The sequence below is a fragment of the Bombus terrestris genome, chromosome 13 (assembly GCF_910591885.1).
Source record: "Bombus terrestris chromosome 13, iyBomTerr1.2, whole genome shotgun sequence".
Classification (NCBI taxonomy): Eukaryota; Metazoa; Arthropoda; class Insecta; order Hymenoptera; family Apidae; genus Bombus; species Bombus terrestris.
The window spans coordinates 11664560-11689722 of NC_063281.1; the positions used below are offsets into that span (position 1 = coordinate 11664560).

A 25163-nucleotide genomic window follows, 5' to 3' on the forward strand; every position below is an offset into this window, starting at 1 on the left:
AAAAACGTCCCTAGGATATGGCGCGCAGTTTGATCAACTTATTTTCATAAGCAAAAATGGATCAAGACAGTTGTGCAGTAACGTATGTTACATTCGAGGAGACTAATTCACAAGGTTCGATTTTAAAGAAAATTTAAACAGAAACTTTAGTTGGGATTGGGGTTATATTTAGTCAGAAATAATCTTTGCGAAATTCGAAAAAATTTTGTATCAAAGAAAAGGAAACCTTATTGACGATTATCGTTGAAATCTATATAGGGCAAATTGCAGAAGGATAAAATAGAATTTCGAGTGCGGTGCTCAGTGGTAAAAATGTGCTTTTTACCGGCAGCGCGTGTAGCGGCATATCTGTAAAGTAAATATGTAAAATATAAATATATTGAAATGGAATATTCATAGAAACCAACTATTCTTTGATAGTTTATTAAAAAAAGTAAAAGTTTTTACATCTTACTGCATAGAGTGATAATAACAAAGCATAAATATATTTTATTTTTCTCTCTGTCTAATAAATCACATATTTAATAATTTCATTTACATCAGTAATCATCGACAGTTATTTCTATCGGTGGTATATAACGCCACGTATGTCCAGCGTTTATCAATTCCGAACAAAGAACTGGCGTATTTGGAGTTGACTCTTTACTACTACATTGAATATCTATTTTATACTGTCCAGCTGTAAAGAATACTACACGACATTCGTGATAAACTCGTCCATATTCCTGTAACTAAAAAAGAATAGAAAGAAAGAGAAGGAAATGCAATTATTAGGACTGTATATATTTTTATCACTAAAATAACTTACTGCTGGAAGCATGACTTTATTTGCGCCAGCAATGGATAATCTCGTTTCTAATTGATAATTATTTACACCATTATGGTGATCTTGATAAAAATTTATAGTTAACATAAGATCACTTAGTGGATGTTCCAAAGCATTACATATTCCTATTCCGACACTAACGCATTCACCTAAACTACACGTAAGTTCATCTTGTGCCTTTACAGTTGCATCGTTTATTTTGATTTCTGAAAAATATTTATCAATTTAATATAGAGTAGTTAAAGGATCATAATTATACGACAATTATTCAAACATACCCCATTGTAAGGGACTCATTCTAACGAGATCCAACATATCTTGGGTGAGAGTAATACCAGAAAGGGTTGCTTTACCGATCGATTCCGTGCCCAATAATTGCCACCGTAAGTCAACTAACGAAGCAATATGTTCGGAACAAACTTTTTGTAGTTCTCCGATATCACCTGCCCCATTTAACTATCAATAAAACAGAAACTATTTGTTAATTATAAGATTTCTTAATTGTAATACGAATAAAAGATATTCTTTATTACCATTGATAATTTATTAAGTGGACATCTATCAACCGGTACAGGAATTCTACAAGGCTCTTTACCCTCCATGTATATACATTTAGTTTGTGTATAATGCAATTCCATTTCATGATTAGTCATATTTGTTAAATCTAACACGAGATAAAATTGTGACGGCCTGGAAATATACATATACGTATTGAGATCGAAATATGAGATATGACTCTTTCGTTAAGCGCTTACGTTTCTGCTGGAAGTACATCCCAATTTGTAATTTGTACACTAGGCAACATTTCAATTGTGATAAAAACTGATGATATACGACAATAACCTGCCGTTAGACCTGTACCACCCGAATACTTTATTTTCAATTGCCCTTCGACAACATTTGAAGTATGTAATGGAACTGCAAGCTTGGATAAACGCGAACTTGCCAAAGAAGAATGGCCCGAATGAGAACTTAAACCTGATCTGAATGAGGAAGTTAATTCGGATTGTCTCTTTGTATGCGACGGGGAACTTAATCTAGATGGTAACGAGCTGTGTCCTGAATGAGACATTAAGCTGCTCGGCTGACTAAGATACGTACTGCTGCTAATATCTAAAAGATATTTAATATATAATAATTTATTACACTGTCATTGTATTGAAAGAAAAAGATAGAAAAAATTGATCATATTACCATTTCGCGATGTAGGTGCTATAAAATCTGTAGCCGCATATAAATACAATGTAAGACTGGCACTAGCGCCGGGTTGTATGGGTAATTGTTCCATAAAATTTTTATCGCTCCATTTAAATATTTTACTTTCGAGTATTGTGTCTAATGTTGATTGTATTGATAGTTCGATTGTTTCGATAGGAACTTGGCCAATATTTGTAATTGTTACAGTACATTCGGCACTACAGCGTAGAAATGACTATTAAGTTCCAGTATAAAGGTCATATATTTGTTAATATAATTATTTATAATAGACATACCTTTCTCCACCATATAGTGATATACTTGCGCTAGTCACTATATTGTCTCCGGAGCTAAAGCTTGCAGTTTGAGGTAAACTTGTGGCTACTTCTATTCTCGGTAAAGCTGGGACTACCTCGACAGTATATTGAGAGTGAACCATTCCCTCCATATACCTTAATCTACAATTTGATTTCACCCCTAATGTATGCGTACTAAAGCCGAGAATCTCTAAATCTCCAATTTCTTTAGGCCTGCCCGCTAATGTTACCGCAATTGGTCCTGATTCAGCAGGAAGCGTAATACTTTCGGGAATTGACTCGAATACTACACCATTTGTAAGAAGCCTCATATTGGAAACGTGAAGTTCAAACGGCAAGGGATTAATAAGTTGCATGGATACTTCGCAAATATCACCTTCTACCCATAAATAATCTGTAACCATTTATATTTGTTATATAGTAAATTATAAATAATATAATTTTGTAGGCAACATCTAGTCGATACATGCACGTACCTACTTTACTCTTAGATATATTTTTCCTCTCTAAAGATCCAAAATTAATGGGTGTAAATAAAAATGGGCCATGATCTTCTTTGACCCTTTCAATCTTTTGAGGTTGAAGATGTGGTTGCATATTTTTTAAAATAAACGATTTAGTTTTTGGAATATTCGTTAAATTAGCAGGCGGTATAACTGTTCCAGAATCTAAAACCTATTGGGAACAATTTTACTTTCAACACTGAAAACATTATCCTAACATTTTCCTAAAACTTACGAGAGGTACGGGAGCGCCCTCGCATTGTTGAGATACATTTTGAAGTTGCAAAGCAGTTTCTTTACGTTCATTAGGAGTTAAGTAATTGTACATCGTTTGAAGTAGAAATGTCATGTGTCTCGTCGCTAATGCTGGATTACCCATGCGATTAGCGGCAGTAACAAGTTCATTTATTACCTGAATTTGTATAACTGGCCAGCCTCTATGGTTTTCTATACAAACAAATTTTCCCTTAACGCTAACGCGTTACGACGCGATGCAAAATTATGTCATAAAAAAAATTACCAGGAGACATATCAACAGGATCTAAGGACAATTTAAATCCAGAAGTAGCTTGTAGCATTAAATTATAACACTGTTGCCAATCTGGATTAGGATTATTTTGAGATACATGTCTTGTTGCAGCTAATCTTAGACAAAATGATGCTTTTCTTATAAAACCAAAACTTGTGTATAAATCTGATAATGTAGTGAACCGATCAATCTAAAATATTGTATAATTTCTTGTTATTGTCATTTAGTAAATTAATAACATTCTCGCGTAAACTACATACTTTTTCTTGCTCACTTAATGGTAAATTTATAAGTATGACATTATTTAAGTATGAAGCAGCTTGTAAAGTACAGTTTTGCTCTATTGAAATTCTTGTAGCCTTAAAGCTAGCTTCTGTCTCAATAATTCCAGCATATTGATATTTACTGTAATGTACTATTGCCTCGCGATATTTTTTTGATATTTCTTCAGGTAGCAAAATATGTGGCATATTACTCTTTACCACCTCTATAGCTGGCGGCGATAGCAAAGTTGCCACAGCTTGTGAACCTCTTCTATATATAGTAAAATATTATCCATTCTTTATCCACAGCATTAAATTTCCATTTCTGAAATTAATTTATTCTATACATACCTCTGCTTACCTGGACTTCCTTCCTGAAGAGAAGAGTTTCTCTGCAATGGAAGACTTCTACACATATTTGGATATAACACTAAAGCAGATGCAGCACATAAACCTTCAAATGCTGCTCCTAGCCACAACCAATCATTTACAGCTTGTAGTACGCTAGCTGCAGAATTATAATTGCTCAAAGCATCTGCTGGTAGACCAGCTTGGAGACATAAATCACCCAAATGTTTTGTCATGCGACCTACACATCTTTTTCTATTATTCCTAGATTCAAGATCTAATCCTATGAAATCTTTCTTTTCAAAAGGAGCTAGTAAAAGAGAGACCCGGTCTATCTTTTCTCTTGATCTTTCTAATCTTTTGGATTCCAAAATCCAGAATAAAGAATTGAGACATTCCATTACATGAACTTCGAGATCAGGGCATGTCTCATCTGTATAAAACACAGCTCTAGTTTTGAAATTCGAAGGTGTACTATATGATGATGGTGGTTCATGAGGGTTATTTGATTCTAATGGCCCAAAAAGAATAGCACGTGAATCATACAATGTTGCACTGTACTTTACTTTTAAAGTCTCATGGACTCTGCACAACTCGTTTAACTCCACTTGATTGTCATATTTGCCAAAAGTAATTAATCCTAACAATCTTCTGTGAGTTTGAAAATCTCCCCAATCGTTATTTTCAACAGGATGTTCTCTAACGAATCTAGCAAGAATTTCGCGCGTTCCACCAGTAGAATCGGCCACAGAGAATCTGCTGCCTGCTTTCATTATTCGTTCACATAACCTGGTAATAGTCTTTTGTTTGATTTGTGTGCCAATAGGCCTCAAAAGTAGAAGCAATGCTGCATGATCATGAGCAGTTTGCTCGTAATCAGGATGAGACATCTTGTTGTCGGGTACCGGACTCGACAAAATAACACTAATAGCCGAGCGCATTTATATCACTCACTTCCTAGTAGTACTTTACGGTACCTAGGTTTACATAGATAATAACTTTGCCTGCGGTATTACGGATATATGATAATTCTTTAATCCGACAATAATATCCCGCGTTCATCATAACAATATTTAATATTACATTTCACTTTGATAATTGTTATGTTACTACACTTGCAGGGACGACAAATAAAACACAAACTGCCATGTTTAAGGCGTATCAAATGCGCGTGCGTTATAAAATGTTTATCATATTTATATTACATACGTATTAGCAGAGGAAATTAGTAATCACAGAGGAACGAAAACTTGTTAAAGAACACAAAATAAGGATAACAAATAACAAAAATACAAAGAATAAGAAAGGAAACAAAGCAAAATATAGGTAAATATGTAACTTTTAATTCTAAGGAGTATACATTTTATTTAAAGTTTGTACAGAATTGGCACATTGCTAAAATATAATACGAAATATTATATTTTTACCTAAAGATTCTATGGAGATTATATCAATAGAAAAAATACATATAATGAAATATTACATAAATGTTATAAAAAACAGATTAAAACTGTAATGTGCAGTTTTTATACTATGGAAATTGTTTAAATATGCACAAACATATCAAGTATAATTAAGCGTCATTGTTTAAAATACTTTCATATAACTTGAATTGTTAAAAAAAGATATGAACCTTTTGTTAAAAGAATTAACAAACATTCTTATTTAAATAACAAAGATACCCTGGACATAGTAATAAAGTGGTTATATTCCAAATAATAAAATGAATAAGCATTACATATTTGTTAGGTATTATGTAAATATGAAGAATGATTTAAATATACCTTTATATATTACCATTCTTTTATATATGATAAATAATGAAAACTTCCAACTATTCCTATTAACTTTTTAGTTAAAAAATCGAATAATAAGTATTATAAAGATATTAATTTTTTAAATATGATTTATATCTTTATCTTTTTATTATATCCTTTTATATATGTGGAATATAAACTCACTACTATACCTGATTTATATATGGTAATTGTAATATGAAACACGTACATATATATCTCTAAAAAAATAAGATATGAAGTCAACTTTAAAATACGAATTCAAGGCTATTTTAAAAATCTGGTGTAGAATGGTCCATAAGTGTTTTCAACAAGCTGCTGTTCATTCTGAAAAATATTATTTCGATAAAATATTTGCAATATAGTTAGACATAATGTTATATACTAACGAAAATGTACTTTTTAATCATGTGGTCAAAAATATACGATGGAATAATCGTCAACGTGATTATATTCCCGCCTTTCTCAATCTCTTCCGTGACTTCTTTGTCTTTTAACCCTATAACATTCTAAACCATTTTGTGGAAAAGATATTATTCAAACTTATTAACTGTATTAAACACATAAATTTATTATGTCATAACAAACCTTTCCGTTAACTTCTAATATTTGATGATTTGTTAAAAGTCCATTTTTGGCAGCAGAAGAATCTTTAATTAAAGAGACTATCTTTCCGTTTCTGAACTGAAATCCAATATATTTTATCCTATTTTTGTGCATTGTTACTGTGCGTTCAAATGGTCTAAAATTGACAAAATTTAATAAAAAAAAATAGTAAAATTATAATTTTACTGATTAAAAAGAATATGTAACTGACCTGTCCCTTACTATTACTTTAATGCCGTTAATGTCAGCGTTTCTGAAAATTTTGTGAACTTGTTTCATTGTATATCCAGCAACAGAAACATCATTGATACTCAAAATTTGGTCTCCAAATCGTAATCCAGCAAGTGCAGCAGGCGAATTTTGCCTTACTAGGCATACGAAAATGCCATTATCTACATTATTAACTCTCATACCAATTTTACCATCTTTATCCTTGCATAATATCAACTGTAATGATAAGATAAAAAGATTATTCCTTCTCGAGATATAAGATACTAGTATTTTATATGTATTATATAACATAAATATGGAAAATTACTTACTTCTCTTATACCATTTGTAACTTGTGCTCTCTGTAATCCTAAGGACTGGCCAGATAGTGGTGCAACCATACCTGCTAAAGGACCTGATGTTACAGGTGTATGTACCATCATCTGAAACATAGATTTTTTATAGTTATTTTGCTGTAAATTGTAAGTTAGTTAAAGTCCTATTATATCACTTACATTTTGTTTAACACGAGAATATTCAGGCATATTTTGTGCTATTATTTCTTCAGTAAGTTCCAAACCCATATATTCTCCTAATGAAGGATATAACATATTAGAAAGGGTATTATGCGCAGGTGCAGATGGTTCAGTTTGTTCTTGCGATATGGGTAGAACATTGTGTTGCGACTCCATTTGTAGTTGAGCCTGCAAATATGATATAAATTAATATACATATAATATATAATATGTGAAATAATGGATAACTTTATAGTTAAAAATATATATAGCTAAAAGTTTGAACCTTCATCATATGATCCACCTTCAAGTCTTCGAGAGTTGGATACAGAGACATTTTGTATAGATTTTGCTGAAAAAAAGTGTACCTATATAAAATATGTTTTTAAGGAGCAATTTGTTTGTTAATTGTGAAATGAAGCAATAAACAAGGATGTAAAATTATTTATCGTAATTTAAAACAGTGACAGTATAAACAAAACAGAAATAGATGTATGAAATTTAAAACATAGTAAATATGAAATAATATATATAATATCGTAATCCAGCCGATGATCATCCGCATACCAATGCGATGAATGCACTGGATATCTAAGGTATCTTACACAAATGTTTATACCTAGATACAAGTTTAAATACTACACCTCTAAAAAGATGATTGATAAAATACAATACTCCTATCACGATGCACAAAGCCTCTGGTCAACGTTTCACTACTTTATGTAAAAAACACGAAATTACACGTCTTAAACGTCATGAGAGGCACTTGAAGCATCATTGATAAGCCACAAGTGATGAACAAAACAACTCTCCTAGTGGGATGTGTCAACGTCGATTCCGTTAGGGCAATTTCTTTATTGGTTAACGCTGTTGTATATAACGCGCAATCGCAAGCTATTGGGTCGCCATTACCTCTACATTACCTCTTTTAGTGACCAATAATTTTCCAAATTCTCTTGTAACCATGCCAAGGCGCATCTATTTAAAAATACATCCTCATATCAATAATTTCATTAATGAAGTTAAGTCAAATAGATCATACATCATTCTTTATTCTTCGAAAAAAATACATTTACTAGAGTATTGATATTCCCACACATAAATTTTAATTAACAGCTACTTTGTTCTAAAAACACGCTTTATTAAGTTACAAGATATTCTACATTTCAATAATCGCATATTTTCTAAAGTAGGGATACGAAGAGATATTTTACATGATTATCAAATATTCATGATGCAATTCTGTATTGAATTATAAACCGAGATCTAAAGCGAATATGATAAAGTTTACACGGGAAGAATATTAAAAATTTATGGAATTTTTAAAAAGGAGGTACAAAATTGAATGAAATGTATTTATCGGTTGGCATAGATAAGGAAGAAGTGGAAGAGCCAGAAAATTCGTAAGACGTGGCGATTGGTTTCAACTTCGTTGACAAGTTAAAGGAGGAATTGTATAAAAGTGGGGGAAAATAGAATACGGTAGGGGAACAGCGGGTTGTTGGCTAATACGTAGGTAGTATTCAATAGTGAGGCCTCCGTGCGGGCCGTGGTGAACCAACAGGTGTTCCGAACTTGGCAATCGCGGTACCGGTTATCTTTATTTTCTATTAGTGTTCATATTCACACCGGTACTCCTTTCACTGACGAATATACGTCGAATTACGTCGTGGTATATTTGGCGCGAAGAAAACATAATATGATGTCGGAGACCGTTGTGACAATGGACGGTTCCAGCAATAACGCCAGCAACAATCCTCGACAGGTGCCTACCGTAAAGACGGAACCGGTTCAACCTAACCCTCTGTTAGGCATTACGTTGAACGTGTCCTACTTCAGAACGATACCTGGTATCATTAAACTCACACAAGTGGTAAGTAAAACTTATCGATCACACTTCGGTAATTAATCTTCTTCTGATTAAAATGCAAAATTTAATTAATCAAACAGCCAGAATTAAATGTGGTTATTAATCATTAATAAAACAAGGTAGCGCTGATTGCAATCTAAAATTTTTTTCAATAATAATGATTAATGATATTTTTGAGATCTTCGCATATGATAAAAACAAACAATATCGGAGAAATTAATATGTTGTAGAATTTATCGCACCGAGTATTTCGATTTCCTTGCATTCGTGTATTTTTCAAACAATATGATGGATTAAATATGTAGTCTTATGCAACTGGTTCTACACAATACATTTATGTTGATAAAAATAGAATAACACGTACTAGTAAACCTCAGACGCATGTTTGTTCCACGTTTCAAAGATATAGGTACATATCGTACACACACAAGATATAAGTACACATCGTGTTTTTCAATGTGTATTGCAAAGTAAGAACAGCTACTATGTCGTTTAGACGGAGTTTTATTTTTGCGATGTTGTTAATCTCATTGGAGTTTGGCAAACATTCATCATCGTTTTTGCTACTACGATCCTATTATCTTTTTTCACGGTATTGTTATTTTAAACACGCATCTTTTTCAGCATTGCGCAATTTCGTGTCTACTAAATACGACTTACTCTTTCGAGCATGCAGTAAAGAAATTTACTATCATTTAAAAAGTAAGAAAACATACGTAGTTTCGAATTTTGTTTGCACCGTAACGTTGAACCTGCAACGGCATAACTGCATAACGGTAATCTACTCACGGAACGATTAACGAACTATCATCCACTATCTTGAAACAGTAATAATAATTTCTTATGAAATCACGGCGTTAAATATTAATTCTGTTTCCATACGAAGATTAGAGAAAGAACACGGTAAGACACAATTTCCATATTTTGCAGGGGAACAGTTTTAAAATACATTACTTGGATTGTTATCATATCCATGTTATCACAATTATCTTTTTATTTAATTTTGGCACAAACGTTTTTCCGCCCTTCTCGCCACAAACATCTCTTTTGTTAACAAGATTAATATATTAAAAGATATTAAAATATTGTTTGTCTTAAGTTACATATACCTTTGCCTTCTACAATATTTCCTCAACTATATCACTGGATTTAAAAGATCCTTTCCGCTATTAGCTACTACATATTAAAATATTCCTTTTTCTAAATTATAAAATGTCATTAAAATAGAAATATTAATAAAAACGAGCTGATTGTTTTTTATTTTCCGGCTGCGTAATGGATTCCTCCTCGAAATCGGCGGTACCGTTAAGTGATCAGCATCGGCAAGCATCGTTTCTCTTTGGTTCACGCACGTGCAATCAGAGACACGCCCGCTGACGTTTTCCGGTTTATATTTGCTCGTAAATAAATACGCATTGTTTTCTATCGTCGAAATAAATGAGCTAATTTATATAGCGAGACATAAGCAAAAAAAATATACATGTGATAAATCCTGACGGTGATTTTGTAGCAGTGCGATTAGATTACTAGCAGATAGAAACCAAATATAACCAAGATATTTATTTCACGAGACTTTTGCTGTCCTCGAATCGCATTTGTCGATACAGACGGTGTATTATCGGTTGCATATTTATTTACGTGGTATGCAAAGTGTTATAAATTTTACATAATTATTAGCCTGTGGATATTTATATAAATTCATACTTTTACGAACTAAAGAAACTATGTAACTGCTAAGGAAATGCTATTTAAGCAGAAAATTTTGGTCGTCATTCGTAATAAGCGCTATAGGTACTTCGAGTATTTTATATATCTTCGCATCTTTGGTGCATTCAATGAACTTTTATGAGTCTAAATCCTCTAAATAAAAGTATACATATTATTTCATCTTAACTTTCAAATACGCAATTTCAAGTTTTAAATAAACAGATTAAATATTAAAAAAAAAAAAATTAAAAACCGAATATATTTTCTTAAAGAGGAAGAAGCAACAAATCTACAAATATCAATGATGTGAAGGAGAAAGAGAACCGGTTTTTATTAAAGATGATGATCGTGCGTGATTGACCTAAGTCTTGGAATGATTCCCGGTCGGTGGCATAGTTTCGATGCGCTCGACACACGTCCCTACTAACTAGACACACGTTCGATGACCATACATGTTCATCCCGATGACCGGGACCATACGTGGCGTCCCACATACTCACAGTTCCATCCTACTGCCATACGTCGAGGCCGTACCAACGGTATCGGAACGATTCATTAAAAATTCATGCTGTCCTTGACTTTTTCTCGATAATTTTTCGTTCTTCTACTAACTACTTTATCGTTCATAGGATCCACGTATGCGACTCGAATCAAATTTCATTGAAATTTTTCGTGTTTTTTAGTTCCAAGAGGTTAAATTATTGCAACGAGCAATTACTATCGTTGATGAATGAATGCCCAAACCACGATGAATGATGCCAAAAACATCGTCTCTATTAATCCTGTCTAGTATTTGTGAAGTGGCTTGTTATTCAAGCCAGTTGTTCCAGCCTTCGACTCTGATCATTAGCAGCGAGACGCCTTAATGTGGAATGCATTAATAAGAAATAGATAGTACAACTAACACAATATGAATGTCATTTACCGTGTCATTCACGTACGTCATATCTATTCTCGTATATGTATTATGTCTCATGTACAATGATACTCACGAACAGAATGAATCCAGCATATTTCAGGGTCGCCGATGACATAGATCCTACAACTTTTCTAAGCTGTTCAAGTCTATAGTTCTTACACGTTTCTTATGTCTCTAGTTTCTTACCTATTAATAAATTCATTACCAACAAGCTGATATCTTAGTTACATGTTTCAACTTTTTGTTCCACGTCGAGTCGTAAAGGCAGAATTTAAGAAGACTTTCAAGTAAACATAACCCCAATCGTGTCGTACAACCAATATCGTATAATCTTCGTAACAGTGAACACAATGGGAAGAAATCGGTTCATTTGAATGGTGAATTTCGGTCAGGGTGATACGTACTTAGTCGTTCAGTAATTTTCTTCGACAGAGCGTGAAAAGAAAACGCGCGAAAAAAGTTAGACAGTAGCCGAACGGAAAACACGTGCATATGGAACAAACTGTCATCGATACTGTTGCTAACCTCGCTAAGATGAACGTTTGTTATTCTTGTCGAACGAACTACAGTAGAATCTTGATTATTCGAACTGATCACGACACACGTTGTTTGAGTAATTGAATTTTCCAGGTAATAGAATAATTCTTTTTCCACGTGATCATTTATTTGAAATATTTCTAATATTTATAATATTCCATAAATATTATCAATCGTATTTTGTCCGCATATGTATAATATGTATAATATAAATAAAAACGTCACAGTTTCTTTGAATTTTTATTCTTATCTTCAAATATTTCTCGTAAAGTATTATCTTTAAACATTCTATCAATGATCGATCGTTTTGCTAATCGTGGTCCTGATAATAACATCGTACTGCATTCCTTACATCGTGTAAGATATTATTGAGAAATTTCGAGAAATCAATAATACTCGTATTACTAGATACTTGAAAAATACTCGACGGATAGAAACACTCGAAGGATATGAATTTTAGCTAGTTCACAGACGAACAAAACACAAGGAATTGTGCAATATCGATCACGACGACGATTACAGAGTTCTAGGTTCACGAGTGTCTATGGTGTATAAGCTGTTCACCAAGCATATCGCCTTGTGCAACAAGTTATGCAGTAAACTCGGTAAACACACGCAAATACCTACCTTATACGCAAGGACAAGCTGCGCCTCGCAGCACAGAGAAAGAGACTCGAGTGGCAAATTCATGTCATATAAATCTTTTCTCCATGTTTGTGAAAGTATAAGCCAATTGATTAGATCACACGGTGAATCTTATAGATATATCGAATATGGGCGTCGATTTATATTTCTTCTTCTTATTGGTTTTGCGATCTTGGACGATATCTATGTGTACTTGCAATTGTATTGCACGACCTAATCTCTTAGGTATATAACACGTACATTACACCACGTGGGTGGATGGTTGAGTAAACGATTTACATATTTGAAGAGCAATAATAAGTAGCATTATTATTCATCTGTAATTTTTGTCTGTTCTTCGTAGAATGACGCAAACTGTGATGAAGAAAGATGTGATTTACATGGGAGTATAAAATATTTACGTATACAACATGGGAAAGGAAATACAAGAAATACGACGTAAGAAATAGTTAACGCGTTACAAGGAATATTTGTCGACACGCAAAATACTATTCAAGTTCTTCTATATCACACTCGTGTCAGAGTTAAATCCGTAACGTTATTTAGCGCGGTTTATATTACTAATTACGCAGTTATTTCTCTATAACCGGTGTGCATTTCATTATGATCGAACAAGCGCGATAGCGTACGTTGGCTCATTGAAATTACGTAATCGTTTAATAAATCGTAATGTTGCACAAATTGATTTATAGATAAACAGAGACCTGTATCGCGAACAGTGGCCTTTTAAACAGAAAAAAAGTTACAACAGCCCGTGAACTAGCGTAAATCCTGATAATTTTGAAAGTATTTGCCAATTTAAACGAGTGGAACGAACACGAGGCGTATCGATCTACGCGAATCGATCGACGTTTCTTTTTCATATAAGTCACAGTTTCCGGTGCCATTTATTGCCAAGAATGAAAAGCATAATTATTCGCTGCTCGGAAGTTACGAGTCCAAGTCGTTCGTCTCCGATTGTAAAAGTATTATTTCTGGAACCTTAAGATAAAGCGGAGAACTTGTTAGAGTCATCACTGTTTTAAGAAGTATACGTCATTTCCCTGACAGAATTATACTAAAGTTTAGCGCTATAGTTTTAGAAATGACGCGTGAAACAAGCCGATAAATGATATGACTGTAGTTTTAACATCGTTGTTCCCTTACACAATAATATCCCAACTTTTACAAGTAATGTCTATTAATAAACTGATAAGTTGCGCGTTGTTTTCTAGCGATGACTCGAATCGGATGACTTGTAAGAATTAATAAAATTTACTTTTAAAATTTCCTTTACTTTATTGCCAAATTCGTTACTGTTATCCAAGAGAATTTATCAATACCAATCACTGTTCTTTCGAACTCATCTAACATGTGATTTATCGTCATAATTTAAATCCTGAACTAGAAAACACCCTGTTTTACATAACTCTGTTTCACATAATGATGCTTTTCTCAGGATTTCTTCTTAATTTCGATTAATTGATCGTGACGCGATGAATAAAAAATCTAGCTTTGTAAACTGTTAGTCCAAACTGTAGGTAGTAGCCACTTACTAATCGTACACGAATAGCGCATGTGTGTCGTAAGGTTTCTCCTCGAGTTATATCTTATCTGCTATTTCGAAGTACTGACTTAGCATTTCGATTAATTATCTGGACTTTAAGTAAGCGGTTTCGTACATGCACGAATGACAATCACGTTACACATACGTCTGCAAATGAATGCCTCCGAATTGCTGAGAAATTTTTACACACACACACGCGCGCGTATACGTTTTTTATTTACAAATATCTTTTATCACGTTAATTGAGTTTATTGTGCTATTTCCGCCGTAAACACTTTTTCCACTTATTTGATAAACTCGTCTGACACTCAGCGATAGTAGCCAATAACCTAATTCATGTATTATTTCAGTAATTCGCGTTCTCATTCATCACCATTGACTCGACGATGGAAACTTCGAATTTAGTAGAACACTTGTTGCTAAGTTTAGAAGAGCATTCGCTTCCACGAAAATTTTCTTCGTTACACATCCGCCCGCCTTCTCTGTATGTTTCATTCAAGTCAAATTTGTTGCACGTTTTTACGGCAATTAAGTTTTCGGGCCAATTAAGCTTGTCGAATGTTAAGAGACTCCTGAAGCTTCAACGAAATATGGAAAAGCCTCGTACGAAACCGTTACAAGTCCTTACGTTTGCCGATACGTTGCAAAAGCGAAAACTATCGTTATCGGAATGCAGCGGCAAATGTGTGCGCCGTCAATGCGATGATGTCATGTTTCAGTTCCCTGCTCATCAATTGCATATCTACTACATAGTTTAAGTGAATGGGGCTAAAGCGGTTCGCTATCATTTTTATTACGACCATTAATGTTATGTATGTATATTAAAAGTGGCGCATTAATGCTCGTAGATCGTTCCCCCAATGAATAATGCAGATGCCTGACCTATATTTCCTAACAGCTAGTTATCCTCTTTTAAAGTTATTTTAGGAATTGTCGTTATTTCGTTTCAAAAACATCATACCGATATTAAAGAATAGAAATTAAATAAAAGAAAACACAAGCTATTTCTAAGCAAATCGAACGATTATGTCGCTAATATTTTAATAACTTGTACGGTCGTTGCATAAGCTATCGATGTTAGGAATTCTCAGTCGAACGTTTATCGCGGTCGACGACGTTTTCAAACGAGTGAAAGTGAAATTCTTCCTTCGGTATACAGTTCCAATCAGCGTTCCAATCCTTCGCACTTTCGCGCCCGTTCACCCTTTCATACATTCCAGCCTCTCGTATATTATAAACATTCGTATCTAAATTTCATGCCAACAAGGTTCGCGCGTTATTTTTACTTCTTCGCAACACTAAACGCTTTGTCGTGACTGATTTATATCTAGTAGGTTAAATTCGTAGATTGTTCATAGTTGACGAGTACGAGGGAAGGAATATGACTAGTCGCATGAGGAGAGTATCAAATGGAATAAAATACGACGTCGAGTGTAGCTCGAATCAAGGCCGCGCAGCTTTAAATATAACTTTCTTTAGGTGAACGATTTTCATTTGCGACAAATAACAGCTAGAAAGAAATCTAACGTAGGATGATCGAAGTCGGTTGGTTTCTAGGATATAAGAAAGTTTGATCGATGCTTGGTATCTCTAATGACTCTAACCGAGTATCGTACCGGACAGTCGTAAAGAAAGACGAGATGCGAAGGAAAGCGGTTAAGTATCCGCACGGGTGGACGCTAGTCGACGAAAATATCGAGAATGTAGAACGCGTGAAGCTCGATCCCAAGACGCAACGAGAACTAGGTTGTTTGGTCGGCGAACACGTGTTCCTGGAATATCCGTGGGCGTATGTGCGCCGAGACGTTGTCGCAAAGTTCGCTAAATCACCTGATTCCTCACTGGCGGTTTTTCGAGAACATATCGAAATTTACGAGGCTGATACGTTCCTTGTAGGCTATTCGTCTACCGAGTTGAAGTCCGACGAATTTGTGATTTGTCTCACAGAAGAAGCGAGGGACCTTGTACGACAACGAAATAGAAATATTACTCGTATTATTTGGAAAAAAGTTATCGGCAAAGTAATAAAGACTGTTAAACCGTGGAACTCTTTAGGTAGTGACCTGGAAGTAGAGGAAACATTCGTGAGGAACACGAGAGAATATTTTGAAATAGAAATCGTATTACCTGGAAGATTTCTGAATTCTTGTCGAACGTTATGCGATAGAAGCGCTAATGACTTTAGGGACAGTTATGTTCAGCTGATCAACGAAGACGAGAAATTCGAAAACGTCGATAGAAAATGCATTTGCAGGGCTGTCCAGACGTATATGCAACCTCGTGAAACATTTGTTCAAACGTGCCCCGAGTATCCTAAAAATGCATGGACTCAATACGCGTGCGAAGACATTTTGAGCGAGTTTATGGTTGGAAATAACGAAGAAGAGGGACAGTTAAAAGAAGGATCGGAAAAAGATGACGACGATCGGCCACAAAGAGAGGACGCTATTCAATGCAAGGAAATCGAGAAACCCAGGGAAAAAACAGCTTTAGAATTATTTTTAGAAGCTCGTTCGCAACAAATGATAGACGCAATTAAATATAACGCAGCTGTTAATTTGCACGTGGATGATATTGAAAATTTATCTAATCGAGAAGAAGATATCTCAACAGTCTTCAATACGCCTGCATTTCATGAACAGGCGTCGTTCACAGATTTCAATTTTACAGCCAATAGAACTGTTTCTGACGTTTCGTTGCATCCAAAATTCGCGGAATACTTAGCGATTTCGTACATCAGCAAATCGAGATTTTCTGAACAAACTCGAATGAACGAATGCAGAAACAAGACCGAATTTCAAACCAGAGTGCTCCTTTGGAAATTAAACGATCCACTTCGTCCACAGCTTGCACTTCAGGACCACAGAGAAATTTACTCCATTTCGTTTTGCCCTTACGACGATAATCTTTTAATAGGAGGTCGTTCCACTGGTCAGATAGTTATCTGGAACATCAAAGAGTTTTTAAATAATCTCGACGACGGAAATATAAAACTTGGAACGTCGACACGGAACAGTTTACCAGTGTTTCGTCCTATCGTTGTTTCGGACAAGCATCGTTCTCATCAGCTACCTGTTCGAAACATTCGGTGGATACCTGCCAAATATAACACAGAGCCAGATGGAAGCTTGACAAAGCCATTCGTTTCTTCTGACGTGCAACTACTAACCGCTTCCGAAGACGGCACGATAGCAGTTTGGAATATTTCTCTTCGTTCGAGACACTCTATTCGCAATGATGAAGATTCTGACGAACCTCTTCGCCCGAGTTTTCGTATAAAAATTCAAACTGTCGATGAAAAGCCACGGTTTACTTCTTTATGTTTCTGCTTTCCACCTATCGTCGCTGAACACGGTGAAAATTCGCCGGATATGAATAAAAATGACGTAAGAGAGAAGGATTGCATAACGAAATATCTATGGATAGGTTGCGTAGAAGGGTTGATAACTTGCGCATGGGAAAAGCAAATATTCGAAAAAAATTCAACAGACATTATCGAATGCGATATGTTAAACTGTTCTTACGCACACAATGGCCCTGTTGTAGAGATCACGCGGTCGGCACATCTTCAGAACGTGCTCCTGACAGTCGGTGGACGAGTGTTTGCCATTTGGGACGACGATCATATCGATTCTCCTTTATTTTGGAGAACAACTTCCTCTCGTTATACGAGTTGTTGTTGGGCTAACGAACCTGGGGTATTTTTGGTCGGCAGCCAAGACGGGAACCTTGAGATGTGGGATATAAAGAACGAATCGACCCAGCCGATATTTACCCAAATCGTTTCATTGGAACCAATTACTTATCTAACCTTGTTAGAATCTCCTGTATTATATAACGATGGTTTCAAGAAGATAGGCGTAGGCGATGGTGGTGGATTGTTTCGTGTGTTCACGGAAGCAGAGGTTTCTCGTAACGAAACGATAGAAAGAATGGATTGGTTCGAACAATATACTTGGAAAGAGACACGAAGGAAAAAACTTTTCACCAGTTGGCAGAACGATTTTCTCAATAACGATCCCGCTATAGTCGCGAAAAAATTAGCAAGGCACGAGGAACAAGTTAAAAGAGAGGCGAAAGAGGCGAGAGAAAGACTTAGGAGAGAACAGGAGACAAGGTTGAGGTTGCAAGCGGAGAAAAGGGCGCGAAGCGTTCCGATTCCAAAAGACGTCGCGTGGAAATCCAAGGAGTTCGACAGAATGAAAGAAGTTCTTTTGAGTAAAAGGAATTTAGTTCCCTCGGAACTCGAAGCAAAGAGGATTCCTTTCGTCGCTTTGCAAGCTGAAAGAGACGCGAAATTGGGGAAAGTTCAAGATAAGATCGCTCATAGGGATGTTTATTTGTTCAATACATTGTCTGCAAAATTTCCTGAACTACTCGAAACGAAAGCAGAAGCCCCGGAATTCGAGGAATTTATTCCGGTAGAACTGGGAAAATCGCTTAATTATTACGTTCAGAAATTTACTGAAATACGATGTAAAGCTAACGAAGCATTAGAAAACAATTTGGCTTCTTAGGCTGTTCGTGTTTTTCTTCTATTCATATGCGGTAACAAGTAAAAGCAGTGGTAAATTGATCATTAATAGATAAACTTATCTATGGTACTTCTAAAGTGTAAACGTGGGAGTTCCGTGTGGGTCATTAAAAAAATTCGTATAATGTCCTCGAACATTCCAAATTTAATATTACATGCCATAACATGTTTGACAAATAATTTATGTAAATAGACAATTATACAGCTAATATGAACCAGATAAATGGGATCCTCCATAGCAAATAATACAACTAGAACGTAAAAAGTGCAGTGTCGTGTTCGAATTAGTTTAAACATGAAAATCCCATATGTAAACAATGAGGATTGAAATATCGATTCGACATTAAAAATCATTAAATTAAAGGAATGCGTGTTTCAATTGGTTTCAGGGTTTTGGTATAATATGTATGTCATGTGCTTCACCGGCATTGGTAAGCGGGTCCCATTGGTTTCTATTCGTCGCCGTAACAGCTTTTATCGCTACTCTTTTATGGAGTTTCACCTATCTGCTGTCGCTTCGAGAAGCGCTTAAGCTACCTATCAATTGGATTGCAACGGTGAGTAAACAGCTGAACAGCAATTTTTATTATGCAAACGCAACTTCACCTCGTACTTACAAAGCGTCTGTTCAATTGCAGGAACTTTTGAACACAGGAATATTCACCTTCCTTTATTTTATTGCCATCGTGGTTCAGTTATCTGTCTGGACCTCGCTTGTAGGTTTTGCGGTCTCAAGGAATATTGCCGCAGGGGTAAGAATAATCGTGCCTCGTCGCTAGACTGCAGATATTTATGCAAATTTATGTTTCTATGAATATTATTAGACAGGTGGAATCTATACTATCGCTCATAAGTATCCTCGTCACTGGTCAAATTGTAGTAACATGAATTTTACTATAGTGTAGTTGCATTTCTAAATATCCCATGAATGCATAAAAATCTGCAATCTATTTATTCCATTCTACTCAACTATGCGTCAAATGAAAAAAACAAGGTACAGTTGCTCAATAAAATTTTCAAACATTTATAGAAATCTTTTATGAATAAAAATTCAAAATGCTTTATGTAACGCGCACGATATGTGGATAAAAAGCTTCTATGGTAGGTGTCCAGATACGTTTGTGAACAACTGTACCTGTTTGACGATCCAATCGAAGTCATAAAACGCCCCGGTTTTCACCTACTAATGAGAATAACGATTAAAATTCTTCTACTATTTGCGTAGGTCTTTGGAATCTTTAATACGTTGGCGTACGCTGCCGGGTCGTATTTCCTCTACGTCGAATTCAGAAGCAGTAACACACAGTGAAGAGAAGCAAAGGTACTCGAAGAGACGCTAGGTACCTGAAGAGCACCTACGACACAGCTACTACACTCGGGTTTTCGCGATCGTACGTTCTACGAACAAGAGTAAGATCGTGGACAGACGAATGAGTCGAAGCTAGTCCAACGGGGCCTCTACCTGATCATGTGTTGTAGCTGAGAGACTCTATAATATACGTGCCTTAAAAATCGATCAAACCGGACGATCATGCTATTCGATCGATAGAGGTTTGCCACTACGGTTTTCTGGGATCATGATCGCTACTCGAACGATTATAAAACAAAGATGAATGCAGTTTACTACTGGTTCAGGACGGGTTAATGCGCCGAAGAGATATCAACGATTCTTAAAGTTTTTGTTTTGACGAGATTCGTGTATCTTCTTCGTTACGCGGTTCAATTTTTCACTGTACAAACATAATATACAATAATAAGGAAAATGTTACGGTTAAAATAAAATGTAAAGGTTACCTTTTAAAAGCAAATTGTGTTTCAGAATCGATAAAATCCATATTGGATGTCGATCTCTTTTTTTTTTTATAATATGCAACGGATTATATAGTTTGATCATCGATGTACCTTACGCGGCACTTCTCGTCCAATTTAATTTTCTAACTGTACCTTTCTCGCACTACCGCGACTTTTTATTTATATGTATACACGCATTAGTTATATACGTTTATATATATATATATATATATAAATATCTGTTTTATAAAGTTAATATATTTGCACAAATTGAACGCTATACATCGTTTTTTCTTCATTTTGTTTTTTTTTATTTTCTGTCAATCACATAAAGCACACTTATGTAATTCACTTTCATTGATGTAAGAGCTGTTCGCTACTACGTGAATGAGTGTGTTCCTGGATACATTGTACTTTTTCTGTACACATTACCATTGAAATATATGTTCGTTTTTGACATTGTCTTTGAATTCCATTTGTACAGCGTTCGAATAATGCTTCCTCTCATTTCAGTGAGTCAGATGAGGAAAATAAAGAAATTTTGGAATATGTATAACTTTTCCTTTTCAATCTACAAGAATAACATCAGTGGAAAGATAAGCATCAGTGGAATGGATTTATCAAAAGGCAGTTAAGAAATTATATACAAGGCTTGCAAAAAGATCGCCGACTGTCTTCCTATATTTAATGAATAATTCAAAATCACCTAACGTCAACCAATTATCAGAGTGGAAATTAAAGGATTGTTATCGAGTCTGATTCGACGATCAAATGCTGTCATATGCTGTTTTTACACTCGTTACTTTACTTTTCCTTTTATTTTATATCACATTATTGATTTTGGTTATTATTCAAGCTAAATGGCAATGAAAAATATTTTGCTTTGACTGCTAATACTTAACTCGCAACACGCTATAAATAAATGCAAATTAGAACACGGTGCGTAAACATTGCGCTCGTGGAATTACGTCAGACTATAAAGTCAGAAAATTAATTGAAAATTTTATCGAGAACCTTGAAATTTCATTCAGCGGAAACTCCTAAAAAATTGCAAGAATACGAAACCATAACTAAGTTACCAAAACTATGTTTTAATGCTTAAACTCGAGGTTTGTATTTCATCGATATATATTGATATTTTGCTATGTGGTAATCCACATAACTTTGACTGCGCATCTTATTATGTACACAACTTCGTTACTTTCTTTCAATTTAATGTTGGTATACGTGTATACTATAAGTTCATTCTCTAGTTAGGAAGACGGATCCAAGTATGATATCATCCATGACGTCACTCGTGCTATGGTTGGAAACGTAAGTCCGCACCTCAGTCATTCGCAGGCGATCAAGGCGCGACCACCTACCTTATTAAGGTCAGTGTGAGATTTGTATACATTCCGCCTATTATTGCCGGTTGTGAGTCGTGAATCAGTGCAGTACAATTTTAACGATATACATTTCAATAATATAATTCCTGGAAAAAAGTATTTATACACAGCTATTATACAAAATATACGAAACAGTATTTATATAAAATCATTATGTGAAACTTATTATTATTTATTATTGCTCGAGTGTTTTGATAATGAGAAGAATGATAGAAATTTCAAAGAATATCTCAGATTAAATAAACAACACTTGTTACGTGCTGTCAAGCTGTTTGAATTCAAATTGTTTCTATTCATACACTTGATTAATTTTAACGAGCCTTCATATTAGATGTTATTCTTATCATGAATTTTTTAACCTCTTCCCATCGCAAGACGAAATATCTCGCGACGCAATGTCGTTCGTGATATACTTTAGACGAGATATGTTGCAACGTAAAATCATTCGTGTGATGTTTTGTACGAGATACCTGTTTCGCGATGCATTATCGAATGCTGCGTGACGAGGTACATATTTAATAATTTCGTCTTTCTATGCGAAGGGTTTAAACGATATCTTTGATGCATACAATAGCATTTTATAAAATATGTCACTACGTTTGGTCAGATCAAAACATTATAGAATTCGATTTTTCCTTATCATATGTCATTAAATGTACTATCAGGAATAGATAGGAACAAGATAAATATATTATGAATAAGTTGACAGGAGATCCCAACAATTATCCGATATTATTATCGTGCAATTCTTTCTTTGACACACATTCATTTAAAAATAACTGATGACTAAATTTCACACATGCTCGCTCGTAGCCACGCTAATTCGGGTGTATTCGTGACTCGAATTCACGAAAACAGTATCGGTATATTTTGAATGGACCATGAGGTTTATTATTAAATTATGAAAATTAATTCGTATACATAAATTCGATACGAGATATTTATTTAATAAATATTTATTTTAGGTACTTTTCTGCATAAAGCTTTAATTTATTATTCTAAGTATTAGACGTTTATTTTACTTATCTTTCTTCTTTATTTATTTAAACTCGCACGATTCCTGGTCTATGAGTATTTCTCTCTTTTTTAAATATAAGGAATTAACGGTTGCGTTCAGTATAATAAGAGAGGTATAATGTTTTTTTATACGATTTTATCTTCTATATCCTTGAAAATACCGGAAGGAGATGTGATTCCGACAGTTTAGACGCGGTATCGATCAGTAGCAAACATTAAGGGTGCGCCGGGATGAAAGAAACGATAATGAAAGTGAACGCATCTACAATCCTCTTCTCGTACATTACTATCGCTCGTTGAATTACCGTCGTTCTTGCGTTCTATTTTTATTCGTTATTTGGCAAATATTTAAACATACCGTAAGACATTTAAAAATTAAATCAATATACAAGAGTATGCATTTTCTTGGAACGAACGAATTTCGTGAAAGAAGAAAGTCTGTTGACGAAATAAGGTTACGTCCCAAAAATCGCTGGCCTTGGCCTTCTTCTTGCCCACAAACTTTCGCTTAAATATATATTCCGAAGTTGTTTCCCTACGAAACGCCCACAGCTGTAATGTGCTGCTTTAAAATTTCAGAGTCGATAAAGAAGGAGATGACAATGTCGCATTCGGTAACCATTAGAACTCAAACGGTAACGAGCGGTTCCACATCGGTTAACATCAATACAGGTTATTTAAAATCGTTTGGCGGTCTATTTAAATTGTTTGAAGTGGTAAGTATTTATTAGAAATGTTCTAACGTAAACTGGTACATATAAATATTATACAATATTTCTACGTATAATTAAAACTCAGCCCGACGATAAATGTAATCATGAAAATCAAACTGTAGGAGTAATTAACTCCGTAAAATGTACACATATTCATCTGGATAAAAATTATGCTCGGAATTACGAATTGCGGAAATACTATAGTACATATAGAAACTAAATTTTGATATATTCCGACAATGAATGACATTTTAATAAAAAAAATTCACATTTTTCAACAGAACTCTTGCCAAGCAAATATCCACAACATTTTTAATCTCTTCTCTCTAATTAGGTTTCCATATCGTTATCAAAGTTCCGCTTTCGTCTAAAAAAAGTGCGATAAGTGTATTTATCTTACCGAAATTCTTTCATTTTAGGCACTTGGAGTAGTGTGCGTGGCAATAGTAGCGAACAACTATGACAGCTACGTATACACCGCAGAACTATTCTTCCTTCTAATAACAACGACATTTTTGATCGGCACCTTTATTTTGCTTCTAAGTTGCTTAGCTTCCCTAACAACGTCCACTATCATTGCGAAGACTATTTATGTAAGTTTCACATTGTGTATTTACGGTGAGGCCCGGTGTAGCCGAACGATGCGGTACGATTGCGATTTCGCAGCAGTCGAAACACTCTAACCATACAGCCACACAATGTTTCCGACAAATGATCAAATATTGTACGCTAAAAGTTAAAAGTATAGTAGGACTCCATAGGAGTTTCCCAATTTCGTAACTAAGTTTTCGTTCGTCTGCATCGGCTTTAATTAAACGAAATAATCGACGAATCAGATCAAACTAAACAATCAGATTTATACCTCGCGTCTTTTTTTAGGAACTTCTTTATCACTCTATAGCATTTGGATTATATTTAGCCGCGTCTTTAACATACGTAGTGCATGTGAGTAATAACGTGAAAGGCCGAAGAGGATACGAAGTATTAATGGCAGCGGCAGTAAGTGAAAAGAATAAAGCCACTCTTTTTACAGCCATCCGAAATTTTACTATATATTACCGTTTGCTATGTTTTCTTTTAGATTTGTGGTCTTGTAAATTCAGCGCTATATTTTCTCAGCACGATCGTTGCCCTTCGCACGTACAGAATACATTAACAGCGCCTTGTAACAAGAATTCGGACAAGTTTTGAAATCATATATTCAACTATCGCGTTTCATATATTTCGCAAACCATCGAGTCGGGCATTGTTCGATTATATAACGCAACACGCCTTTTTATACACTGTTTTCAAATATAATAAAAAATATTTTTTTGTATGGTACTTTATACATTTTAAATATATTTATACAGTACAATCGCGATATATCTCCTAGTTATTGAAACG

The 25163-nt window shown here is 34.8% G+C and overlaps 4 protein-coding genes across 7 annotated transcripts; 2 read left to right on the plus strand and 2 right to left on the minus strand.

The window, feature by feature from the left end:
* Positions 1 to 407: 407 nt before the first annotated feature.
* LOC100644533 (protein brunelleschi) lies at positions 408 to 5163 on the minus strand. 2 transcript variants are annotated; one of them, XM_012315548.3, is made up of 12 exons: positions 3987 to 5163; positions 3633 to 3906; positions 3364 to 3562; positions 3079 to 3290; positions 2817 to 3015; positions 2320 to 2734; positions 2021 to 2241; positions 1582 to 1939; positions 1360 to 1516; positions 1105 to 1282; positions 809 to 1032; positions 408 to 725 (listed from the first exon to the last, which is right to left on the minus strand). In XM_012315548.3, exons 1-12 carry the CDS (start codon positions 4922 to 4924, stop codon positions 540 to 542), a joined length of 3561 nt encoding a protein of 1186 aa, XP_012170938.1. In that variant the 5' UTR covers positions 4925 to 5163; the 3' UTR covers positions 408 to 539. The 2 variants fall into 2 exon arrangements, with proteins under 2 accessions (XP_012170938.1, XP_003400188.1); XM_003400140.4 differs by having other exon boundaries at positions 408 to 731.
* A 141-nt stretch (positions 5164 to 5304) lies between these two features.
* LOC100644415 (syntenin-1) lies at positions 5305 to 7932 on the minus strand. The gene is made up of 8 exons (XM_003400139.4): positions 7755 to 7932; positions 7397 to 7462; positions 7111 to 7299; positions 6928 to 7038; positions 6597 to 6832; positions 6368 to 6521; positions 6179 to 6288; positions 5305 to 6106 (listed from the first exon to the last, which is right to left on the minus strand). The coding sequence occupies exons 2-8, from the start codon at positions 7445 to 7447 to the stop codon at positions 6052 to 6054; spliced, it is 906 nt and encodes a 301-aa protein (XP_003400187.1). The 5' UTR covers positions 7448 to 7462; positions 7755 to 7932; the 3' UTR covers positions 5305 to 6051.
* Positions 7933 to 8611: 679 nt separating this feature from the next.
* Positions 8612 to 21129, plus strand: LOC100644306 (CKLF-like MARVEL transmembrane domain-containing protein 4). Of its 3 annotated transcripts, XM_003400138.4 has the most exons (4): positions 8612 to 8983; positions 19258 to 19425; positions 19507 to 19620; positions 20094 to 21129. In XM_003400138.4, exons 1-4 carry the CDS (start codon positions 8810 to 8812, stop codon positions 20175 to 20177), a joined length of 540 nt encoding a protein of 179 aa, XP_003400186.1. In that variant the 5' UTR covers positions 8612 to 8809; the 3' UTR covers positions 20178 to 21129. The 3 variants fall into 3 exon arrangements, with proteins under 3 accessions (XP_003400186.1, XP_048267271.1, XP_048267272.1); XM_048411314.1 differs by lacking the exons at positions 19507 to 19620; positions 20094 to 21129 and having other exon boundaries at positions 8847 to 8983; positions 13132 to 19294; XM_048411315.1 differs by lacking the exons at positions 8612 to 8983; positions 19507 to 19620; positions 20094 to 21129 and adding an exon at positions 8994 to 13013 and having other exon boundaries at positions 13132 to 19294.
* A 767-nt stretch (positions 21130 to 21896) lies between these two features.
* Positions 21897 to 25100, plus strand: LOC100644102. The gene is made up of 5 exons (XM_003400136.4): positions 21897 to 22032; positions 23644 to 23780; positions 24197 to 24370; positions 24657 to 24776; positions 24859 to 25100. The coding sequence occupies exons 2-5, from the start codon at positions 23661 to 23663 to the stop codon at positions 24931 to 24933; spliced, it is 489 nt and encodes a 162-aa protein (XP_003400184.1). The 5' UTR covers positions 21897 to 22032; positions 23644 to 23660; the 3' UTR covers positions 24934 to 25100.
* Positions 25101 to 25163: the final 63 nt, after the last annotated feature.